This window comes from Halyomorpha halys, unplaced genomic scaffold, assembly GCF_000696795.3.
Source record: "Halyomorpha halys isolate HHAL.00 unplaced genomic scaffold, Hhal_1.1 Scaffold67.1, whole genome shotgun sequence".
NCBI lineage: Eukaryota > Metazoa > Arthropoda > Insecta > Hemiptera > Pentatomidae > Halyomorpha > Halyomorpha halys.
In genome coordinates, this window is record NW_027111562.1 from 1,453,277 (window position 1) to 1,474,959 (window position 21,683).

Below are 21,683 nucleotides of genomic sequence, written 5' to 3' on the forward strand. Positions count from 1 at the left end.
GCCACTATTCCTCAGAAGCCAGGAGAAGTACTTTTCCAGCTCAGAAATTTTTAGCTAATACCTCTCTAGTTCACCAGTGGTGTCTAAACCATTTATATCCATTTTTTACCTCATTATTTGGCTTTTTGCTCCCCAGGATCATACCAATCAGTTCAAATGTTTCAAAATCTGTTTTTATTCCCTTTCAATATGTGATATACATTGCTAATGGGTGTTTTATAGTGATCATCGAATATTCCAACAATTAATTCCTTAATTATAAAAAGAAGTAAAACTTACTAAACAAGAGTATAAACTCCAAGCAAATATTCATGTATCATTTGTACAATGACTAAGCAGTCCATATTAAAAGCTTATTAGAGATAATTTAAAATACTCACAAATCAAAAAGTGTCAGCAGTGCAATTTTACCTTATTTTTTAAGAGTAAAATTACTAACTAATTAGAATTTGTTTAAAAAAATGTGCTCTTTTCTATAAATTTATAATTTTTTTTCAACATTAATTCTAATTTTAAAACATAAAAAATATACAAATGATTTTTTGTAAATTAATTTTTACCTCTAAATTACACAGAAGTCATTCCTATGACATATTACATTTTTTATGACCCGAAACAAAAAATTGAATTATTGGCTTCCATGAACCAAAACTCTCCTTTCATGTGAAGTTTTTTACTTGCCCAGTTGAGGGTTAAATTTTACTTTTGATTCACTCCTTGCTTCAACATTTCTGGCCTTTTTTTATATATTTTTGATGTCCATTTATATACTTTGGTATATATAAAGACATATAATAGAAAAACGTTTCCCTAGAGTATTTAATTTTCACTATTATTGTATTCTGCTATATTTATTGAATTTTTAAATATTGTTATTGAATATAAAGGAATATAATTCTTGAAAAAACATTTTAAACTTAGTTAATCAATTATACAGAAAACTCTTCAACTCAGCCAGATTTATTAGGTCCACTACTAAATAATACTGATACTGGTAATATTAGGGGAAAGTGTCTGGCAAGTAGGCCTATTGGTTCATTTTGCCGACCCCGAGACAGACCAATGGAATGATTCTTCTAAAGACTATTATTGCTCTATATTGAACCTTTTTGACTTTCTAATGAAATTCAAAAAGGGCAATCAGTATACAGAGGAAGCCTCATATTCTAGGATTCTATCAGAGCCTAAAAGACCTTAGTGAAGTGTACCGATCATAATCTGCTATATAATATAGGGCAGTTTCTGGGAACTGTCCACATCGGTGACAGGTTTCATCATAAACTACTCTACTGATCTAAAGATGTCTTTTAATTCTGCAATGACCTGTAGAACTAAGAACTATTAATAATTGGAGGAGTATTAAAGAGAGCAAGACTTCTAATGTCTTAGTTAGTGTTGTGCGAAATGCCCCTGCTGTACTAATACAGGCCATCATTTGGATCCTACAGATCATTCACATATGAGAAGCCCTGTTTAAGGCTGTTCACCACACAAAACGGCCACAGTAGATTCTGGGTCTTATTATTGCTGTATAAATCCTATGCGAATAACCCTTTGGTTGAAACTGTAGGTGATGCCAACTGTGCATCTCCACTAGTAATTAATAAGAAATTACCCTAGATGTTTCCCTCCCAAAAAATTCATTATTTAATTATCCTCGTGGTCGTTTTAAAATGCCTTCAAATCAACTTATACATGTTGAATGGAATGTAACCAGAAAATGAAATTAAATGCCATTTTATTAAAATGATAATATTAAATAAAAAAGAAACATTAAGGGATGAATTATACATCCATTCTTGTTTTTTTCCACAATTGTTTTTGTTTCTATCTTTTCTAATTTGTGTAACATAATATTTATCTTTATATAAACCTAAGAACTAGTAAAATAGCAATTTACATTATAATTCTCTCATAGTCTAAGATAAATAAGATAAACCTATGGAAGTAAGAAAAATAAAAATTAATTTCATTGGTTGCTTTAACTAAGTGACTTTTCAAATTCTCCCTGCTCACTGTTATCAGTTTTTTTAATTAGCTAGCAACTTTTTAAGTTTACTTATCTGGCCCCTGGATGAACATTTAAATTTAAATCAAGTTTAAATTAAATTAAATTGTTTTTTTTCAATTAAATATTTCATTCCCCAACTTTAATATTGACAAAATTTAATGCTATGTGGATAGGGGAAACAAAAACAAATATATATTTCATATAATATTATATTTAATTTTTCTAAGAAAGTAAAAAAAATTGCAAAGAACAATTTAAAAACAAATATTTTGAATTTTCTTCAGAGGCTATTTTAAAAATTGATTTATTATTAAAATAACTTATTTTATTTTACAAAACATAAATTAAGGACTAGGTAACTGCTTCTGTTTATATACAAAAATTAATTTTTTTTATTTACATAAATAGAAAGAAAATTATACAAACAAAGTAAAATATACATCTACCCAATAATTACCACACGATAGCAAAACAATACACATTTACTACTGCTACAAAGTGGAAATTTTGAGTAGTTAAATAAATAGATAATTTGAAAATGTTTGTGTCCATTCATAGGTGTGTTACTCACCTAATATACTGTCAATGGAATGGAGAAATGGTTATTAGATTCAAAAATTTTCATTGTTCATTATACCTCAAACATGATACAATCTTTGATCTAATTATTGATAAAAGCTATAAAGCCTAATGAAATTGTATTATAAAGGGTACTTTTGTTCAACTTTGTATTAATTTCCATAATATAATTTTTTTTTAGTTCTAACTGATACTCATTCTTTGAATTGAATTTAAATTATATAAATGTATGTGCATATATTCATAAATGTATATATTTTAATGAACCTTAATACATATATAATATAAAATTTCTTACAATTTTAATAACAAATATGCATCATAAGTACCCACAATAATTGCCTGAACTGTTTGTCATACAGAACTGTGAAATCAGATGACAAATGCTCAAACATTATTATTTTACTGACTTAGATTCAATGAACAAAAACCATTTCATTCCATGTTCAACCAATCTTATTTTTTTACTTAATTTGATTTACTTTGTTTAACATTCCAAAAAACAAAAACAAAAACAACTGTTTGCACAATGCCTTTGAATATTATTGTTTGTTTACTGTTAGATTCCGTTTCAATATCACAATACATACTTATTAGTAGTCAAAGGCATAGTGACTTTTTGGTAGCTCAACTGGTTGATGTGGGTATGAAAAACCTTGTTGATATTTGTCACATACTGTACCAGAAATCAATTCTTTTACAGAACCATAAAATACTCTGAAATTAATGTCATTGAAATCTAGTGATGCTAGTAAATGGACTGGCATTCGGTCTGACATTACCCATAGAATACCATCTTTAATTCTTACATCACTAGGAAATACTAATTCAACATCATCCTTTGCTATGACTGCTTGATTGTTTTTATTGTAAGGGAGATCAGAATTCCAGCAGCCAACTGCATTTTGATCTATTAGGTTGTAAACCATTAGACCATCTTCTGTCAGTGTCTCAGCAGTGGAGTGTGCTTTTTCTCCTCTTTCGCCCAGCACAAGGAAATCATGGTAGCTCTTATCAGTGGCATCTTTATTTCTCAATATTCTGAGTGGAACAGCAAACTCAGTATGACTGGCAAGGGGATGGAACAGCAGATATCTTTCATTGTGGCTCTTTGGAGATAAAGCCATACCAAAAATACCCTCTGCATCCCATTGGAAGTTAAGGCCAGCAATGTTGAAATCTCCTTTAAGTGGGTCTGGTCTGAAAAATCCATGTTCAAATCTCCAGGAATCATGATCTTGTAAACTGTATACAATCAAACCATATCCAAGTTCATCGCTAGCATATACATATGTATCGGAGCAATCTTTGCCCACATCCACTGCAATATTAGCTATGAAGGTGTCTGCATTTACGTCACTCTCTTTAAATTGGTATCTCAAAATCTGTCTATCAGTCTTAAGATCAAAAGCATGGAGGGCATATGGGCATAGCTGTTGGGTGGTATTATCTGTAATAAGATACATAAAATTAAATAAAGATCACTAATGTTTAAATATAAAATGATTTAATTATTTATATGAACTAATACGCCATCATTTTTTTTTCTAATGGCTTCATTTATCCAAATCTGGTAAAACTATTATATTGTTATGTTATTATAAAATGCATTTCTAATGATGAAAATAATTTCTCATCTAATTTATACCTAAGGATATTTTATGATTTCAATCTCAGTTATTTAAAAAAACTGTTATTCTTTTAGGAAAGGTTTTTAACCTACTCCTAAAATATTTTTTTTTCTCAAATAATAAAAGTTGTTTAAATATTTGTTTCCTTATTGTAATTTTCACTCATACCATACTTTTATTTAACCCAATTACAATTTATTGCAAAATAAAAATTAAGACACATTGACATACATACTTTTACCTTCTCTTAACATAATGTTTATTTAATCTTTAACTTTCTATTTATTTATCTCCCTAATATTTTAAGTTATTGTTAGTTTGAATCATTGATCATTAATTGAATTATTAAAGTTGTATTCATAAAATTTGTTTTAAATTGATTGATATATCTTATGAATAGACACAAGGCAGGGGAGAATATTTTAAAGATGTAAATTTCTGATTGGTATAGCTGAGAACTGGACTCGGGACAGGTGTTAAGAAGTGCCCATTATACCACGGCAGTGGTATGTTATGGGTTTTATCATGACAATTTTTTAGAGATTATATTATGATCAACTAAGCCTACAATTAACTGGTAGTTGTATATGTAGGTACATCACTAATTTTTATGTTAAACATTAAAATTTAAAATTTATTAATATGATACTGAATAGAACTAATAATAAGTGTTCTTACCAATGCCAAGGGTACCCGAATCAAGAACCCATAGACGTCCACATTCATCTGCTCTTATTCTGTAAGTGGTTGTGAGGCCAGCACAGTTGCCTTCTTCATTGTACTCAAGGTTGGGATATGGAATGAGAGCTGGTGATTCTCCAATGTCTTCATTCAATGGAAGCCAATTCAAGGTACTTGGTACACCTATTCATATTTATTTAATTATTAATTTTACATATTATTTGCTCATTGTGCAAAATATATCACTACAGTAATAATTGTCAAAAACGATTAAGGAATAGAAACATAAATTTTTTATCAAATTAATATGCTGGCTTCTGAAATGACTGAAAAGGTCTGATTGTGAAATGCTCAAGATTAGGCTAGAATTTAAAAAATTGTGGTTTTACATGATTTGTAACAATTACAAAATTTAAAATAATTGATTTTTCACAAACATGAGATTATTTCAAAGTACTTATTGTCATTTTATTGTATATATTTTGACAGAATTACAAAAATGTAGTCTTATCTCTATGTAGGGAAACAATTATTTTAGCATGTAGTATTGTGCCATTAAATGTTTAAAGCAGTAATTTTTGTTTACACCATTCTTAACCTTATTTATGATACAATAATTTTCAAATTTTAATCTTAAATTCATCCTAAATCAGATGATTTATATGGTGCTATTGTTAGTAATGAACTCTTGGTAATAATATACTACAACAATTTATTTTAATTGAATGTCCATTCTTAAACTTTTCAATCAGTTTTTAGCAGCACTCAACATAAGCTCTTACTCTTTATATATAAAATACAATTGGAATATTTATTAATTTCTCCTTCCGATGTTACTATTAATTGATTTAAAAATATTTACTTTTTTAATTTAAAATAATGTTTATGTATAAGCAATTTAAAAAAAATAAAAATATCAACAGAGAGAGAATATTAAAGGATTTAAGGTATTTTTTTAATATGCTCCTTTAAAAGAAAGAAACCAAATTAAAAATTAATATCATAATTACTCATTAAAATTAATTTAAAATATTACCTGGGGCCCATCTAGGAACACCAACAAACATTCTGTCTCCTACAATCTCTATACCAACTGGAATGTTGTTCTCTGGTATATACTTCCCAGTGAGAACAGCATGCATCCTTTCTTTAGGGCTTAGTGCATAGTCTAGGTATTTCCAGGCAAACTTCCTAGTCAAGCTTCCTGCTCCATCAGCATTTGCTAACAAGCCTGCAACCAAAAAGAGATATGCCTATTATTCTCGAAATCATAGCATTAAATATTTTCTAGGATTACACATTCATTAATATCTTGGCAGTTTTTTCATGTTCTTTACTTTAATTCAATAAATGCATTTGTACAACAGTGCGGTTAAGGATTTTTTTATCCTGTATTTTTAAGCGTTTTTTTTTCTGGTCTTATGGATATATGTGCCTGAGTCTAGTGATAAATTCTATCCTGGACACATTCCTTAATTTTTCCTAAGTACAATCTATTTCTGCTTCACTTCAAATACAAATAGAAACTTTAGATGGGGACAAATCTGTTTTTGTTTTCTACTTGTACCAAGCGATGAGTTTAAAATATCTGGGGAGCCCTTGGGCAGCTTTGAAGCCGCAATGCAAAAAGAACTTCAACATGTCTTTATAAGAGTTAGTCAGTATATTCATAATTGTAAAGTTGACGTCAACGCCCTATTTAACTAAGTGGAGTTATTTTAAGTGATTTTTTATTCATTCATAAAGTTCTTGCCATCAGGAAAAAGTTTGTAACAACTTTGGTACATTTCTCTGGAAATACTCAACACACTATCAACCTACCAATCTACATCTAAGTGAAAAATTGTGCCTTAAATTTTGAATATTTCTTTGTGATATCTGAAATCTGTAGTTTTTTAAGTGTTCTAAAACATAATGAACAGGAAAAGTCAGAGAAGGGTAATGAGTACTGGCCTGCTCAGATAATGGAAAACAAACTATCCAGCTTTGGTAAGAGACCCAATGCTTTATTTAATTGAACTTAATGTTGGTCCTAAACCATAGTGACCAAGCGGCGACGAGAAGTAAGAGACTTCCTTAAATGTTTGTTTCTCATCACTGTGATGTGATATGCATGCAAAGCATATAGATCACTAGAATACCAATTAAATATAATATAATGGTCTGTGGATGTCAATTCAGTTTTGACTGAACAAATAAACAGCATTGATTGAATCTTGCGTTCACGGAGCGTCCTTAACATTGCTAGCTCAGGTATATTTGTATACACAACCCTTTGATTTTTATATTCATTGTATTGAAGTACAGGAAATAATTGAAAATATATTTTTTATTTTATAGAAAATTTCTTTTTTCTATTAGCATTTTTTGTCGTAGGGTCTTCGAAAATAATAAATTTTTGTGTTGAAAACCATCGGTGGGGTATTGGTATGGATTTGTTTTATTTTTAGAGTTAGTGAATTTAAAATTGGAGTGTAGATTCGGTAGGTGTCAAATAAGTGCCTATTGGCGCCTCATTTATTTCTTTCCTTCGCCTTTTTTTTTTTAGTTTTAATATATCATCTCAAATCACTTTTATTCTTTTTTATGAACGACAATTATCTAAAATACGACCTGAATGACGGAACTCTGATGTTCTTACTTTTTATTTTTAATTATTAGTTTAGTTTATTACGTTATTTATAAAAATCAATGGTGGTACGTCTTGCTCTAGATTGATAAAATTAATTTAATGGCAAGGTATTTGAGGAATAAGCAGTAATAGAAATAAAGGAGATTTCATGAGTTATTGAGAAAAATATATTTTAATTACCTAATCTTCTGTATCAGCATTTTTAGTATAGATGATTTGGAGTGAATATAAAAGATATTGCAATAGTTAAAATAAATACCGTATTTGTTTGTAAACGAGTTCTTGTTCTAGGAATTTTATTTGGAACTGTTTAAGTTGAGAGTTCAACAATTCGAATAAAACGACCGAAAAAATATATTCCAATACATTTACAAAATTAAAAGATGAAAATCAAAAACATAAAATTCCACTTTTAATCCAATTGGACAAATATTTGGAAATAAACAGAAACCTGGAAAAAAAAACTTAACTAATTAATTCGGAAAATTTGTCCGTAAAATGACATGTGGGTCTGATCCATATAATTATTTGTCTACTTTCTAAAAAAAAAGTACTTTAAATAAATAAATTTATTGACTTGCTTATTTATGCTTATATCAATAATATTGTAAGTACTGTTTTTATTAAACGATGTTTTAATTGTAATATTTATTAATCAGAAATTACACTATGTACTAGTAGTTTTTTAGCAATTATTTGAAAAAAATTTTTTGTTATAAAAAAAATAACTATTTTTCTCTATCTAGGGCATGACTAGGCAAACAATAAAGTTGCGAAACGTCGCCATAACAAAGTTGTATCGTTGACAGATCCTCAATACCCACCAAAAAAAATGTACCTACAAAAGTAAAGAGAAAATTTATCAATTTATAAATATTAATACATTATTTTAAATGATTGTTTTATAATTATAATATATATGTTATCTAATGATGAACTGGATGTATATTTACAAACACTCATAAGTTTAGGATTCCCAGTCAGGATCCAAATATTCATTAAAACTTTCTTGGGGAACTTTACTGCAGAAAGAAGATGAAAGCATTTCAACTCGTTCCCGGACCTGAAACGGACAGAGCTGCTGTGGCAAGAGATTTATTAATAGGAAGATCTTGGATCTCGCTCCAACTTCACAAAAAAACCTTTCAGAGCTTCCGACAAGTTCTTTGGATAATACGCCATTTGTGAAGTTAGGCAAATTGATTAAAATAATTCCAAGAGTGGTCAAAGAGGTCTTGAAAATTAAGGGAATATTATTATTTTAAAAAGTACAGTTTCATTAATTTTCCTTTCTGTGTTATTATAAAATTGATATTATTTGAGTACTTTTCCTGATTAAAATTACACTATAAAGGAATTCTGTACCTTGGAAGTAATGTACATTATGTCCTTCTTATTTTACAACTAATCATTATCGAACACTTTTATTCTACTGTTTTGATTTAGATAGAAGATAGATAATTAATAAACACGCGAAATCAAAATATGCGAAAGTAAAATATTGTAATCAACGTATCATCCATACTGTGGAGTTGTATAACAACAGATGTTTTCATATTTACAAACAAATACATTGCTATTCATCAGAGTTGGGCAAACATTATTCGAATGACGAGAGACGAATACTTTTTTATTCGTGAATTTTCTACTCCAATAACCAATTATTCGTACAAAACATATGATTAACCATCCGTTTACCTTTGTTTTGCATGAATAGTCAATTATTTGGAAAAAACAATTCGAATAACCATTTGAATACTTTTATATTCGTCCATTTTATAGAAAAATAATCTCTTATTTGAAAAAATTAAATGATTAACCATCTGAATACATTTGTATTTGTATAAATACGACATTTTTTGCTGCCAGTATTGCAATAACAATTTAACAATAAGCCATGTTTTCCAACGATGCCCATATTTTATACCACATCTCAATAGCTTGGGACTAAGCCAAGATATCTCAAAAACCATTGGAGACGATGATAAGGCAGTAGAATTGGTGTTCCAGTTTTTAAAATCACAAAATTTACTTACAAAAATATAACTTGATCGGAAGAAAAAAAAAAAAAAAATAAAAAAAAAAATTAAAAATAAATAAAATTTAACGAATATTAGCAAAATTAAATAAAATACAAATGGCGTTGATGACCAATGAAGTTTGGCGCCACTAAACAACCAACCAAACAAACAAACGACATTTTTTGTCTTACAGCTTGACATACTAGATCGCGTATAGATTAATTTTAACTTTTCTGATTTCTAACACATAAGGGTTATTTTTTATGTTTTGGGATATGTAGAATATAAAAATGCTATCGCTTTAATTATCGCGTATCGATTAATTCTAACTTTCTTGATTTCTAACATGTTAGGGTCTCTTTATGTATGTTGAGATATGTATAATAAGAAAATGCTATCGATTTATTTGAACTTTCTTGATTTTCAACATGTTAGGGTCCCTTTATGTTTTGAGATATGCAGATTTCTTATCTTAGTTAAAATAAATCGATACGCGATCGATAGTATTTTCATATTCTAGATATTTCAAAACATGTAAAGTGACCCTGACATGTTCGGGATCAAGGAAGTTATATAAATAAATCGAAACGCGATAGTTAAATCGATATGCGATCATAAAATAAATAGCATTTTCATTTTTGGCATATATTGATACATTTAAAGAGACCCTAACATGTTAGAAATCAGAAAAGTTCATATAAATCGATACGTGATCTTAAAATCGATAGTATTTTCATATTCTGCATTCCTCAAAACGTATAAAGGGACCCTAACATGTTAGAAATCGGAAAAGTAAAAATAAATCGATACGATATCTTAAAATTGATATCATTTTCGTATTCTGCATTCCTCAAAACGTATAAAGGGACCGTAACATGCTAGAAATCAAGAAGTTAAAATACATCGATACGCGATGTTAAAATCGATAGCATTTTCATATTCTGCATTTCTCAGAATGTATAAAGGGACCCTAACATGTTAGAAATCGGAAAAGTAAAAATAAATCGATACGAGATCTTAAAATCGATATCATTTTCGTATTCTGCATTCCTCAAAACGTATAAAGAGACCATAACATGTTGGAAATCGGAAAAGTAAAAATAAATCGATACGAGATTTTAAAATCGATAGCATTTTTGTTTTGTACTCGTCTGAATATGTGAAATAGGACCCTCATACATTAGAAATTGAAGGTGGTAAAAAAATAGGTGAATTAAAAAAAAATCAAATTTTTATTCCAATAATATGTATTCGACTAATTTTTTATTCGATTGAAATTGTATTTTAAATATTCGAATAAAAAAGTATTCGGATTGTTTAGTCGTATTTTTATTCAAATAAAAATTTATTCGTCTCTCGTCAATCGAATAAAAAAGTATTCGTCTCTTGTCAATCGAATAATTCTTGCCCAACTCTGCTATTCATATTACCTATGTAGTTGATAAAAAAATTAAATTGCATTTTAAAATAGTAAAAAACTATCTTTATGAAGTTTCGGAAAATGGAAAATTTTTTAAGTAACAAACATACAGAATGCTGCTATCAAAAATTGGGTCTGATAATTTATTTTCTTCATGAGCCTATATCTCGAAAAATAAGTAATTAAAAAAATTAAAAAATAGTTTTGGACATATATATTACTTATCCACGCATACTTCGCTGGAATGCACGTGATATTGAATACAGTGTGTAAACATAGTATGCACTTCACACCCCTTCTTCCACCTTAGACTACGCCAAAGACAAGTCGATCGCGACACACTTCTAAGATAAAAAGTAGATCCTATATACAGGAAAATTGGCTACCACTGTGTTATAGTATCGAATTTTCTAAACATAAAAGGAAATTGCGCGATTTTTCAAAATTAGAATCTATAATTTTTTTAATTTTAGATGGAATTACGAAATATAAATTCCTGAATGTTCAATTATCCCATCTTCTTTTTCCAAAAACCGCTTTAAAATAAATGAAAAAGTGCCTGTTGTGGAAACGATAACAAAATTATTAAGGGAGATGCGGAAGCCGTTGTGAAGTTTCACAATTTACAGATTCGCTGATGTAATCTTATCCGGTAAGAGCTATCATGGTAATGAGCTGACCGTGAGGGTGAACCAACCTAACTGCCCTACTTCGGCGGACCGGTTCTCTGTCGTCGTAAATCTTCCTGTAGGCCTTTCAGCTCCATTAATTTATATTTATCAATACTTGGCATGCCGCCTTGCTGTTCATTAACCGGCTGGTTGACAAGATTTTTTTTTTTAGGTACCTGCTATTCGATGCCTGGCCGAAGTTGACTGACTTATTGAGATGAATTTCTTATAATGTCAATGGACACATTTATGAAAAAAATAAAAATATTACTTGGACCAGTCGAAACAGAGAAAGGCTGAGGGAAAATGAAATATAGTTCTATGTTGGTAATTTCCTGATATTGCTTAAAGATTTCTTCATAGCTCAAGCTGTTTTTTTTTCAAAACCCCTTCAAAATTTTAATTGCATTTATAAACAATGAACTTTCTCCTTTTTCTGTAGTACATCTACATTCTAAGGAGTCTTTTGGAGTGTATTATTTTTGTTGTCAAAATTTATAAAAGAGTGTAATGTGTTGGGGCACACATTATTTCTGAATTTAACAAACTTAAATCTAATAAAAACTTAATCCTAATACTACGTGACCTTACGTAGTGTGTTGCCAGCGCACCGGAGGGAGGGCAGGTGTTAACGTGTTGAATAACGGATTCGTACAGTACTGAAGTGGATCGAAAAATTTGATGTGTCGTCACTTGATGAACTCCGGCACAGTAGGCAACTTCAACAATTGATGCAGCTCCGGTGGCTTCTTCCTCCTCCACGATGTGCGTACGATTTTCCTCAACATCGAATCCTGAAAAGTTTGAAGAAGGCGCTGGGTTCCATCTGATATGTGGGTAAACAATGGTGCCCCATATAGTAGTGCTGGTCTCAGAATACTTTTGTATATCTGCAGCTTCAATCTCAATGAGAGAGCCGGAGAAGTGAGGAGGTGGTTGAGACGATATGACTTTCGTCTTATAAATTTTTTTTTTTTATTTTTTTTTTTAATGGTGAGTATAGTTGCCTTCAAACTGTTGTTTCTGTAAATCAGAATGATTCAGTCATGGCGAAGAGTAAATCCTTTTTTATGGTTCACTCATTTGTTAAAAGGATAATACTCGGTAACAGCTAATTAGATCAAACATACACATACAAAGTTGAGTTCAATATTAACATACTGAAGCTATTTCTCTGAATCACTTATTTAATCAAATCTTGATTCACCGCTCCGTTAATTTCTATCAATGATTCATGCCTAATGAATGAAATCGTAATTCATATATATATACACAAGAGGGCTCCCGAAATCCGGATTCGAACCCATGTGTTGGAGTTAGTAGCATAGTGTCTTACCATAGAGTTACCCTGAGTTTGGTAGCTCATTAGTAAAGCAATATATAAATTCATCGGCCCTGATAATCCGGCTTTCAGGACCGATGAATTTTTACGAATGATATATCAAATGAAAGAGAAATTTATGGAGAAGTGACGAATCTCAATTTCGATTATAAAATTCTAACTGGAATTTAATATAAACTATTCAAAATATACCAGGTTTTCGGACACTGTTAGTGGAAAATATACCCAAAATAGGGTAAATAAATATTTAGATATTTATTATAACCTGACCTGCGATCTTGTGAACGACTCACCCGATTTTTATTTTTGATGGCTCAAATTATTCATTAATATATCGAAAACTTTCTGAAGCAAGCCGGGCACAAGATCCTGAAAATGATTGGGATTAGTCTGTCCGTCTGTGCTTATATAATTATATTTTGGGCTAAAGAATTAACCGATTCATATGTTTTATTGGTCATGTTACATATTGATATTCCAAAAATGTTTAGAACGATTTGAGGTGCATTATTACAAAAATACTGCACTAAATATGTTTATTCACGTCATTTCTGAATATGTAACATTTTTTTTTTTTTTGAACGGCTCATCCAGTTTCCCACAAAAAATGTTTACCCCTAAAAAACATCCGTTCATGTACGGTCCAGCTATGAGGACTCAACGAGTACATTTCACTGTTAATAGAAGTTTACATATAGTTGAATAATAATTGTAAAACTGAAATGATATTTTGCACTGGGGCAACGTAATTTCCTATTACGCAAACTGTTACTTAAAGATAGTCATTATAAAGTGGAGTTTCATCACTTGTTTGTTTCGAATAGACGTTCTTGATAATATTATATTGATTATAGAAATGAGCTCGATACAGATTTTTTATGTAAATACTTTAGGGTATCTTCTCCCTTTGATTGCCTTGTGGCATTATAAGGTGTTGATATGAGTCCAGTTAAGGTGGTATAGTCTAGCTACATCCATAGCCTATAGGTATGATTTAGCTTGTATTTTGAATGAATGAAGAAGAAAAAATATCTCATGCCAGAGTTCTGGAAGGGATAAATTAGAATTATATTATTTCTGCTGGATAAAACCTTTTTTTTGACAAAATATTGGATTAAATAGCAAAAGAAAGGTACCGTTTGAATGAGATTTTTACGTAGTATGCAACTGCGTTTGAAGCTGTAGTAGATGCTAGTATACTAGTATTTTTGAAGTAATTAAAAATTAAAAGACATATCCCTGAAATAACCGAGACATTTTTTCCCTGTAGTTTGTACCTGTTATTTGGAAAGCGACTAAATTACTGAAAAAAAAATTAAACAGGGCCATAGTTTCTATGACATTGAGACAACCCATTCAGTTTTGTCGACATCTCATCATTATTTCTTCTGAATTTTCTTTTTAGTAAGTTTGATTATATTAATTTTTTTAATTGTTGAGGTAAAAAAAAATTACTTAAAAATTTTTCATTGTACAACGTTTCGGGACAATCGTCTCATACTCATGCTTCTTTAATACCCACATATTTGTCATATAGTCATAGTAGTGTAAAACAATTACGCCAAGTACTAGCTTTTCCCCAGCTTGTGAATTATAGTTCATTAAGTAAAAATCAGTCGGGGATCCATATATAATGCGGTGCCCTATGGGTGTAAAAACGGCTATGAATTCAATACACGCCTAATTAACGTACTCCATTTAAGAAGTTAAATCCTTGGAAAAAATACCAGAAATCGACCCATTGTTCTTAATAGAACATGAGCAAGTTCGTTGATAAAGAAGTAAAATATTTTTGACTAACTCATAATTAAGTTCATTTGCTAATTTTGAAATGAAAACGAACCGAGTGTTTGAAGAGTCTCGTTAATAAATACTAGTTTTGAGGGATCGAGAGTGAGGTAGTTCAGTGCGCTAAGTACGGGATACCTTATTCCCCTCTCCTGGATTCAAGTCCGGGTTGATTAGAGAATTTAACAATCTGCTTAATAATCCGTGGATGGGAAAGCCTTCTGGGACGTACCGAGCCTTTATAAAGATAATACACGTGATTAGAGTAGGGTGGTTTGTACCTGATGCGTTTAGATTGATTTACGCCTCATTAGGATATTTCAAATGAATATTTTTTCACAATTTATGACACATTTTTCTACGGTTTTGAGTCATTTTGTGTATGAATCGTTTTTTTTTTTAATGCATTCCCTTACTACCAGAATAAAAAACAAATTTAGACGTACCCGTAGAACTTTCATTTGTTCTACAGCTCGTTTGCTGAAAGTTTAGAGGGAAAAATAGCCTTCCGTCTCCCATTACTATTTTACTCAACAATCATTATTCGCTTAGATCAATCGTTCCCAAACTTTTTTGTTCTAGCGCCCCTGTTCCAGGAAAAATATTGCATAGTGCTCCTGAAAATCAATTTTTTTAAAATTAAATAACAATTAATAAAAAAAGAAAATCTGTACCGCTACAACCCATGAAGGGTCAGAGGTACAGTACTTTATGAGGAAGTACTATTACTAGACCAATGGTTGTGCAAGGAGGTGATTTGGTCAGAATCAGGGTACCCAATTTGAGAGGCTGGGTGGACCCAAGGAGGGTTCCAGAACCCACAGGAGTTGACTCACGGCTGCAGTGTAACAGAAAAACAATTTTCTGCCCAGCCAGATTCTAACTCCGGTCTTGGAGTTAGTAGCCACACGTCTTATAGTAACAATTAATAGTAAATATGTATGTATTAATTTTTCTACCTTTTCGTAAAATATAGCAAAGAAATCTGTAAATTAAAAACATTGAATGTGGAAATTATGAAACTATTTATTGAACTGAGAATAGAATGTAATAAAAAAAATGTTAAAACATTGGAAATCATCATAATGAGAAGGGTGAACCGGGTGGGATGCTGCGAATATAGTAAGTAACCTTTGGCTCTATTTTCGTTGGCAGTAATATTGTAGACCTTGACAAGTTTTAGTTAGTTATCGCCCCCCCCCCTTAAATGCACCTGTGGCCATCACCTCCCTCCTGATTCGCTGCAGCGTCCACCTGTGCGTGGTGGCGCCCACTTATTATATGGGAATCACTGGCTCAGATGTTTCCTGGACTATTTCTACAATCTTTGAATTTTAGATTATAAGTAGTTTCTAGACCTTAACTTTTAAAATACTGATTTTTTAGAAACGTTAAGGTAGTGTTAATATCGTAACATTTAAAGTTTTTTTTTTAATACCATTAATGCATTATTCAATTGAGTATGCAAGAAATCCAGTTTCCACGAAAACAGCTGTAATTTCGTAAAAAATATTTCCGTATTTTGGAATGTTTTTTTTCTGCTTACTTAAACAGGTTTCAGATTCCGGACAGCTCTTTTCTCGTTGATGGTCAAAACTGCTTATTGGTATTGAAAGTGAAAGTACCGATTTCTAATAAAAACACGTAAACGTATCCTGCAGAGGAAACAACGGGTTAATAACAGGTTATTGAGTAATAAGAAAATGCAAGGAACTAACCACTTCAAGTGACAACTTTAAACTAGTTCGACGTGATTCAATGTTTTTCTTCCTTAGTGGTCTTGGCCTAGTATTTTAACTGTTTCCTCTGGATGAAACAGCAGGAGAAACGGGATGTTTAATCGGCTGCTGATTCAACAAATGACGTCAAGTTTATTTGTTGGGTAGTTTAATGTATTTATTGATTAGTTAAACTTGATGTCATCGTTTTCAACTGTTTAATCAACTAAAATTAACCTGAATGTCATTATTTATTACATTTATTAATTCAGAAAGTTATTTTATTTTTTACTTATGTAAGTGTAATGCAAATGTACGTTCATAAATATGTTTATATATAATTATAAAGGTTATTTATTTATGTAGAATTTTGGATCACCTAAGGATACACCAGGATACATATTGAAAACTCGATTAATTTAAATTTAAATCTAATAATATTTGTAATTTAATTGAAGCCAGAAGTGTAATTGTCAAATAGTTAACTATTTTCAATTATATAGTTTTATATATATATATATATATATACACTAAACTCCAATGAATTAACTCCAAAACTAGCAAACTTCAATGAATCAACAATTACACCTTTAATCAATCAATTAAATCTGTACCGCTACAACCCCTGAAGGGTCTGGGGTGCAGTACTTTGTAAGGTTGTACTGTTACTAGTCCAGCAGTTGTGTAAGGAGGTGATTTAGTCATAATAACGTTCAACCCAATTAAGTGTACCCACTTTATGAGGCTGAGGGGACCTCGGAGGGCTCCCGAACCAACAGGTCTAACGCATGACAACAGTGAAAAAATTATTTACTAGCACAGCCAGATTCGAACTCGGATCCTTGGCGCTAGTAGCACAGTTCCTTACCAGTGAGTTTCCCACTCTCCAAATACACACACATATTTCTTTTTTTTCATTGGAGGTGAGAATTTTTGAAACTTCAATTAGTCTACATTACATCTTTAGCTTACAATACACTAACTATTTATATTTTTTGTTTTAATTTTCACATTTGACCTATTTCACAATGTAGGTAGGGCCCTGCGCCCTAGTTTTAGAACCTTGGAATAGATAGAAAGTTTTTTTTAAAAGATTTCTTGGGGTCAATCTATATTGGATCGATCGATATTAGAATTTTTTAATCAATAGGGCGTGGATTTACCAATCTGAATTAATGGTCATTATAAAGAAAAATGAAACTGAAGTTTTCAATAGAGTACTTTAATCTATTGAAGTTTTCAATAGATGCAACGACTTGTAATTATAGTCCTGTGTGAATTAAATTTATGTTAGCTAAACTAATGAAATATGTACCGCTGGATGTTAAATTGTCAGTTCTCCACTAGACCCAACTTTAACAAGAAAAACGATAAAAAAACAACTTTTTAATTAATTAGATTTTTTTTTAAAGTCGGACTATTTACGGTGTTGAAGTTTAAAAAAAAAATAATCGTCCGTAGTGGCTTCAGTTTTAATTACTTCTATCTTTAGATCTTTTAAAATTAGCCATTTCATTTAGTTGAAATTTATAACCATCTAAATCTTGTGGGAACTCGTCAGTGTCGTTTGATGAAATGAAAACCCTTTAGTCTCTTAAGAAAAGAACAAATGATATTCAAAGAAGTTAAAAAAAAAAAATCTTTAGTATTAAATATTTCTTCGACATTCAAATTCCAACTTAACGTTTTAATATTTGTAGTAGTTTAAAGTAAAATTTATTCCAACTCATTAACAACTTTTCTTTTCTTTCTTCTTGCTCAAAAAATTCAGCACCTTCCATACATAATATTTCAGATAAGATGTATTTGTTCGTAAGAGTTTTTTTAATATCTTGGTTACTTTATATAATTATTGTGTAAAGAAATATTTTTAATCATTTTTTCAAGATTCTGAAACATTAAATAGGTTTTTTTGCTTTTTAGGTATTTCGACGTTTTCCCCTCCGAGTACCTCATTTTTTTAGGTGTCTTATTACTTTTTTAATTAACCCCGAAAGAGCACTAAATCATTCGGGGTTAATTGATTGTAATTACCAATAAATTACTTGTTATTCTAGAAATAAAGTTACAATTAGTAATTGCAATTAAAATGGATCAATTAGTAATTGTATTTGCGTTACAATTCCTGTGGTCTATCAATTAGTGCTAAATAAAGTTACAATGTTTTGTAGATGTAATTTCATTTTCTAACTTTATGATAGTGATTGGCATGCATTTGTTATTGAAATTACGTGATGCCCCCTTTCAAATTAATTATTTTACTCTTTTTGAAACGAAATTCAGCTTCCATTTTTGTATTAATTTCCACGATTTCAGCGGGTGTAAGCAAGAAAAACAGTATTTTATAAAATTAAAGCATTACTAAAACAAAGCTGTGGTTTAAATTTTCTCTCAATTTTGAAAGATTTTTTTAAATTTCAATTAAAGAATATTTATGTTTTTATTTTTTTTTACAATTATCTTATGTTTCACAATCTAATAAGAATCTTTTTTCACAACAGTGGTATTATATACTGATAAGACCTTAAACTATCGATCCTTGATCCCAAATCGATTCCTAAGATATTAAGGAGGCTTGGATATTCAACGAATTGTACCACCTAAGTCCTCATACTAAGAATTAGGTTAATTAATTGTTTATCACTCTTGCAACCTAAATGTTTTTTTTATTTATGTTCTAATTATTTGCGTTTTGAAATTTTTTGATAGACTTTAAAGTTTATTTTACAGTACCAATTTATACATTTCTATCCTGTTCTAATTAATGATAGTTATGAAGTATAGAAAACAAGACTTTGAAGATTGATTTTCGGAATTTCCATTAATTATTATTCTTAGCTAAGAATTATCAATATTTCTAATGTATTTCAGGAAGTAAATTAAAATTAACTTTACAAAGTTACAATTTAACATGCACAAAATTTTAATTAGCAGTAGTATGAAGTGTCAAAATAATGCATTCGAGGGGATATTTTGTGTATTTCGGTATTATAAAACAAATTTTTATATTAAGCGCCTCATTAACTTTTGTTATAATTTATTTATTTTTCAACTCATGTTACCATAATTTGTAAGTTTAAATATATAACAATAATTTACATTTGATCAAATTCTTCCATTTCATTATATAGGATAATCTCGAATATCTTAATTGAACTGGATCGAACGAACTGAAAACATGAGGATTATTGATAAACATTATTTCTCATTAATTATTGTTATTATGACAATTTATGGGTTTAATAAGCTTATAATTATTAATTTTATTGAATCTTCCATTCCAATAAGATACCACTCGAATTCTGATGTTACCACTTCCCACACACCAACTCTTCAAATCTTGTATGGGCTATGTGATGTAAATATATTCAACCGATTGAAAATTTCCTATGCACTAGTGCTCTTATATCACAGAGAATAAATTTAATTTAAAATTCATACATTTATGATGAAAGCATTCGTATTACAATGTAATGTATCAACTGGCAGTTTTTTATTTCATGACTTTTAATTGCTATTTTGTATACATGCACATATTTAAAATTTAGCTGAAACTGTTCAATCATTCCTATTAATGCACAAAAAATACATAAATAAAATATTAGCTACATTTTAATGGATAATTTAAATACAAGGATAATGTAATCTATGCATTTAAATGTTCAATAATAATTATAAATTCGGTATGAAAACAAACAACTATTTTAGACTGAAAAATGTTAACGATTAAATTTTTTTTACAAATACTTATTTTGAAATTCTTGTTTTAATAAATTTCGGCCCATTCTCTTAATATTTTATTCAGATGGCTTAGAGAAAAAGAAGACAATTTGAGAAAAATTCTGTAACTAAACCCTCCATTTTAATTATAAATTACGTATTCGGTATTTTATGTATATGTTTTATTATATTTATTTTTCCGCTAGTTATTTTATTTTTTCCTAGCTGTCATGGAAAAATTTATACTTTAAATACTTATTAAATTTTTATATTTATTTTAGAATATAGTTCTTTTATATCTATAAAGATCATATTTAAAAATTAAATAGAAACGAATAAAGAGTTTTGATTTGTTTAATAATTAAAATTAGTTTTTCGTACGTTGTGGAAAATATATTGATAATTTTCTATTATTTAGGATGAATAATGAAGAAACCTCAATGCTTTATAATGGACCTGTTTGAATGAGTTAAATTCTAGTAAATTATGCAATATTAAAAATTTTGATTATAAATATTATTCTTTTTCAACAGGTATGAGCAGAACGAATCTAAATGAAAGCATTGTTATAAAATATTTGACTTATTAGAAGAATAAATTACGAAACGTTTTAAATCAATTCTTGATAATTACCAAAACACCAGTAAAAATTAATGGAATGATAATATATAATATCAATGGATTTTTATGATAAAAAAACCTAAGTAATTTTATTTATTTATTTTTTTTAAATTTTAGACAGATAAAATGTTTTTAATTTTTTTTTTGTTCTTATCATATCTTAATAACAAAAAATATTATTTACTGATTAATGTTTCCATGACGTCTTCAGGTAATTCTAAGAACATCTAATACGTATTTTTACCTAATTTTTCATCACTACTATTAATTGTAAAACGGACTAAAATAAATTCGTATAATGAAAATAAAACCCATGTAACTGAATAATGCTTAATTTGATTCTTATTATTTCCACACATCGACATGTTGCCCACATAATGCTCCTGTGCGTAACATAATTGCTCTGTACAACCACTTAGAGAAGTCACTCACCGAGAAGACAGACTGCTAAGATCGCCAAAGCACTCATGTTGTCACATATGTTGTCGGTTAGTGGTGAGTGGATGGTTATATAGCATTTTCCCCTCCCTCCATCCAGCCAGCTCATTCACCCTCTACTTCCATCCCAAAGTAGCCCTAGACATTGTATGCGTAATACTACTTTTAATTTTTGTGAATCACTTTACTGGCGAATGAACCATGTCTTTGTATATCTTTTTGACTGTATTTTGTAGTTTATGTATATTTTAATTATCTTTTAAAAAAAAAATTGACCTAAAAAGCTATTTACATCCTTTAATTTTAATTTTATTATGCTTTCGGGTATTATTTTTGGACACTATTACACTGATACCCAATATAAATTCCGATACATTTAATAAACTGATTATATGTTTTTTTTTTAATTT

The 21,683-nt window shown here is 29.6% G+C and overlaps 1 protein-coding gene across 1 annotated transcript; it reads right to left on the reverse strand.

Annotated features, from left to right (window-relative positions):
• Positions 1 to 2,291: 2,291 nt before the first annotated feature.
• On the reverse strand, positions 2,292 to 21,317 carry y (L-dopachrome tautomerase yellow). The gene is made up of 4 exons (XM_014438791.3): positions 21,268 to 21,317; positions 5,939 to 6,133; positions 4,900 to 5,085; positions 2,292 to 4,040 (listed from the first exon to the last, which is right to left on the reverse strand). Exons 1-4 carry the CDS (start codon positions 21,302 to 21,304, stop codon positions 3,184 to 3,186), a joined length of 1,275 nt encoding a protein of 424 aa, XP_014294277.1. The 5' UTR covers positions 21,305 to 21,317; the 3' UTR covers positions 2,292 to 3,183.
• Positions 21,318 to 21,683: the final 366 nt, after the last annotated feature.

Excerpts from the sequence above, each read along its gene's own strand:
- y (XM_014438791.3), bottom strand. The coding sequence starts at position 21,304 with ATGAGTGCTTTGGCGATCTTAGCAGTCTGTCTTCTCG. Across the intron at positions 5,086-5,938 it reads TGTTCCTAGATGGGCCCCAG|GTGTACCAAGTACCTTGAAT; the intron begins GTAATATTTTAA and ends AAATATGAATAG. Across the intron at positions 4,041-4,899 it reads TTCGGGTACCCTTGGCATTG|ATAATACCACCCAACAGCTA; the intron begins GTAAGAACACTT and ends ATCTTATTACAG.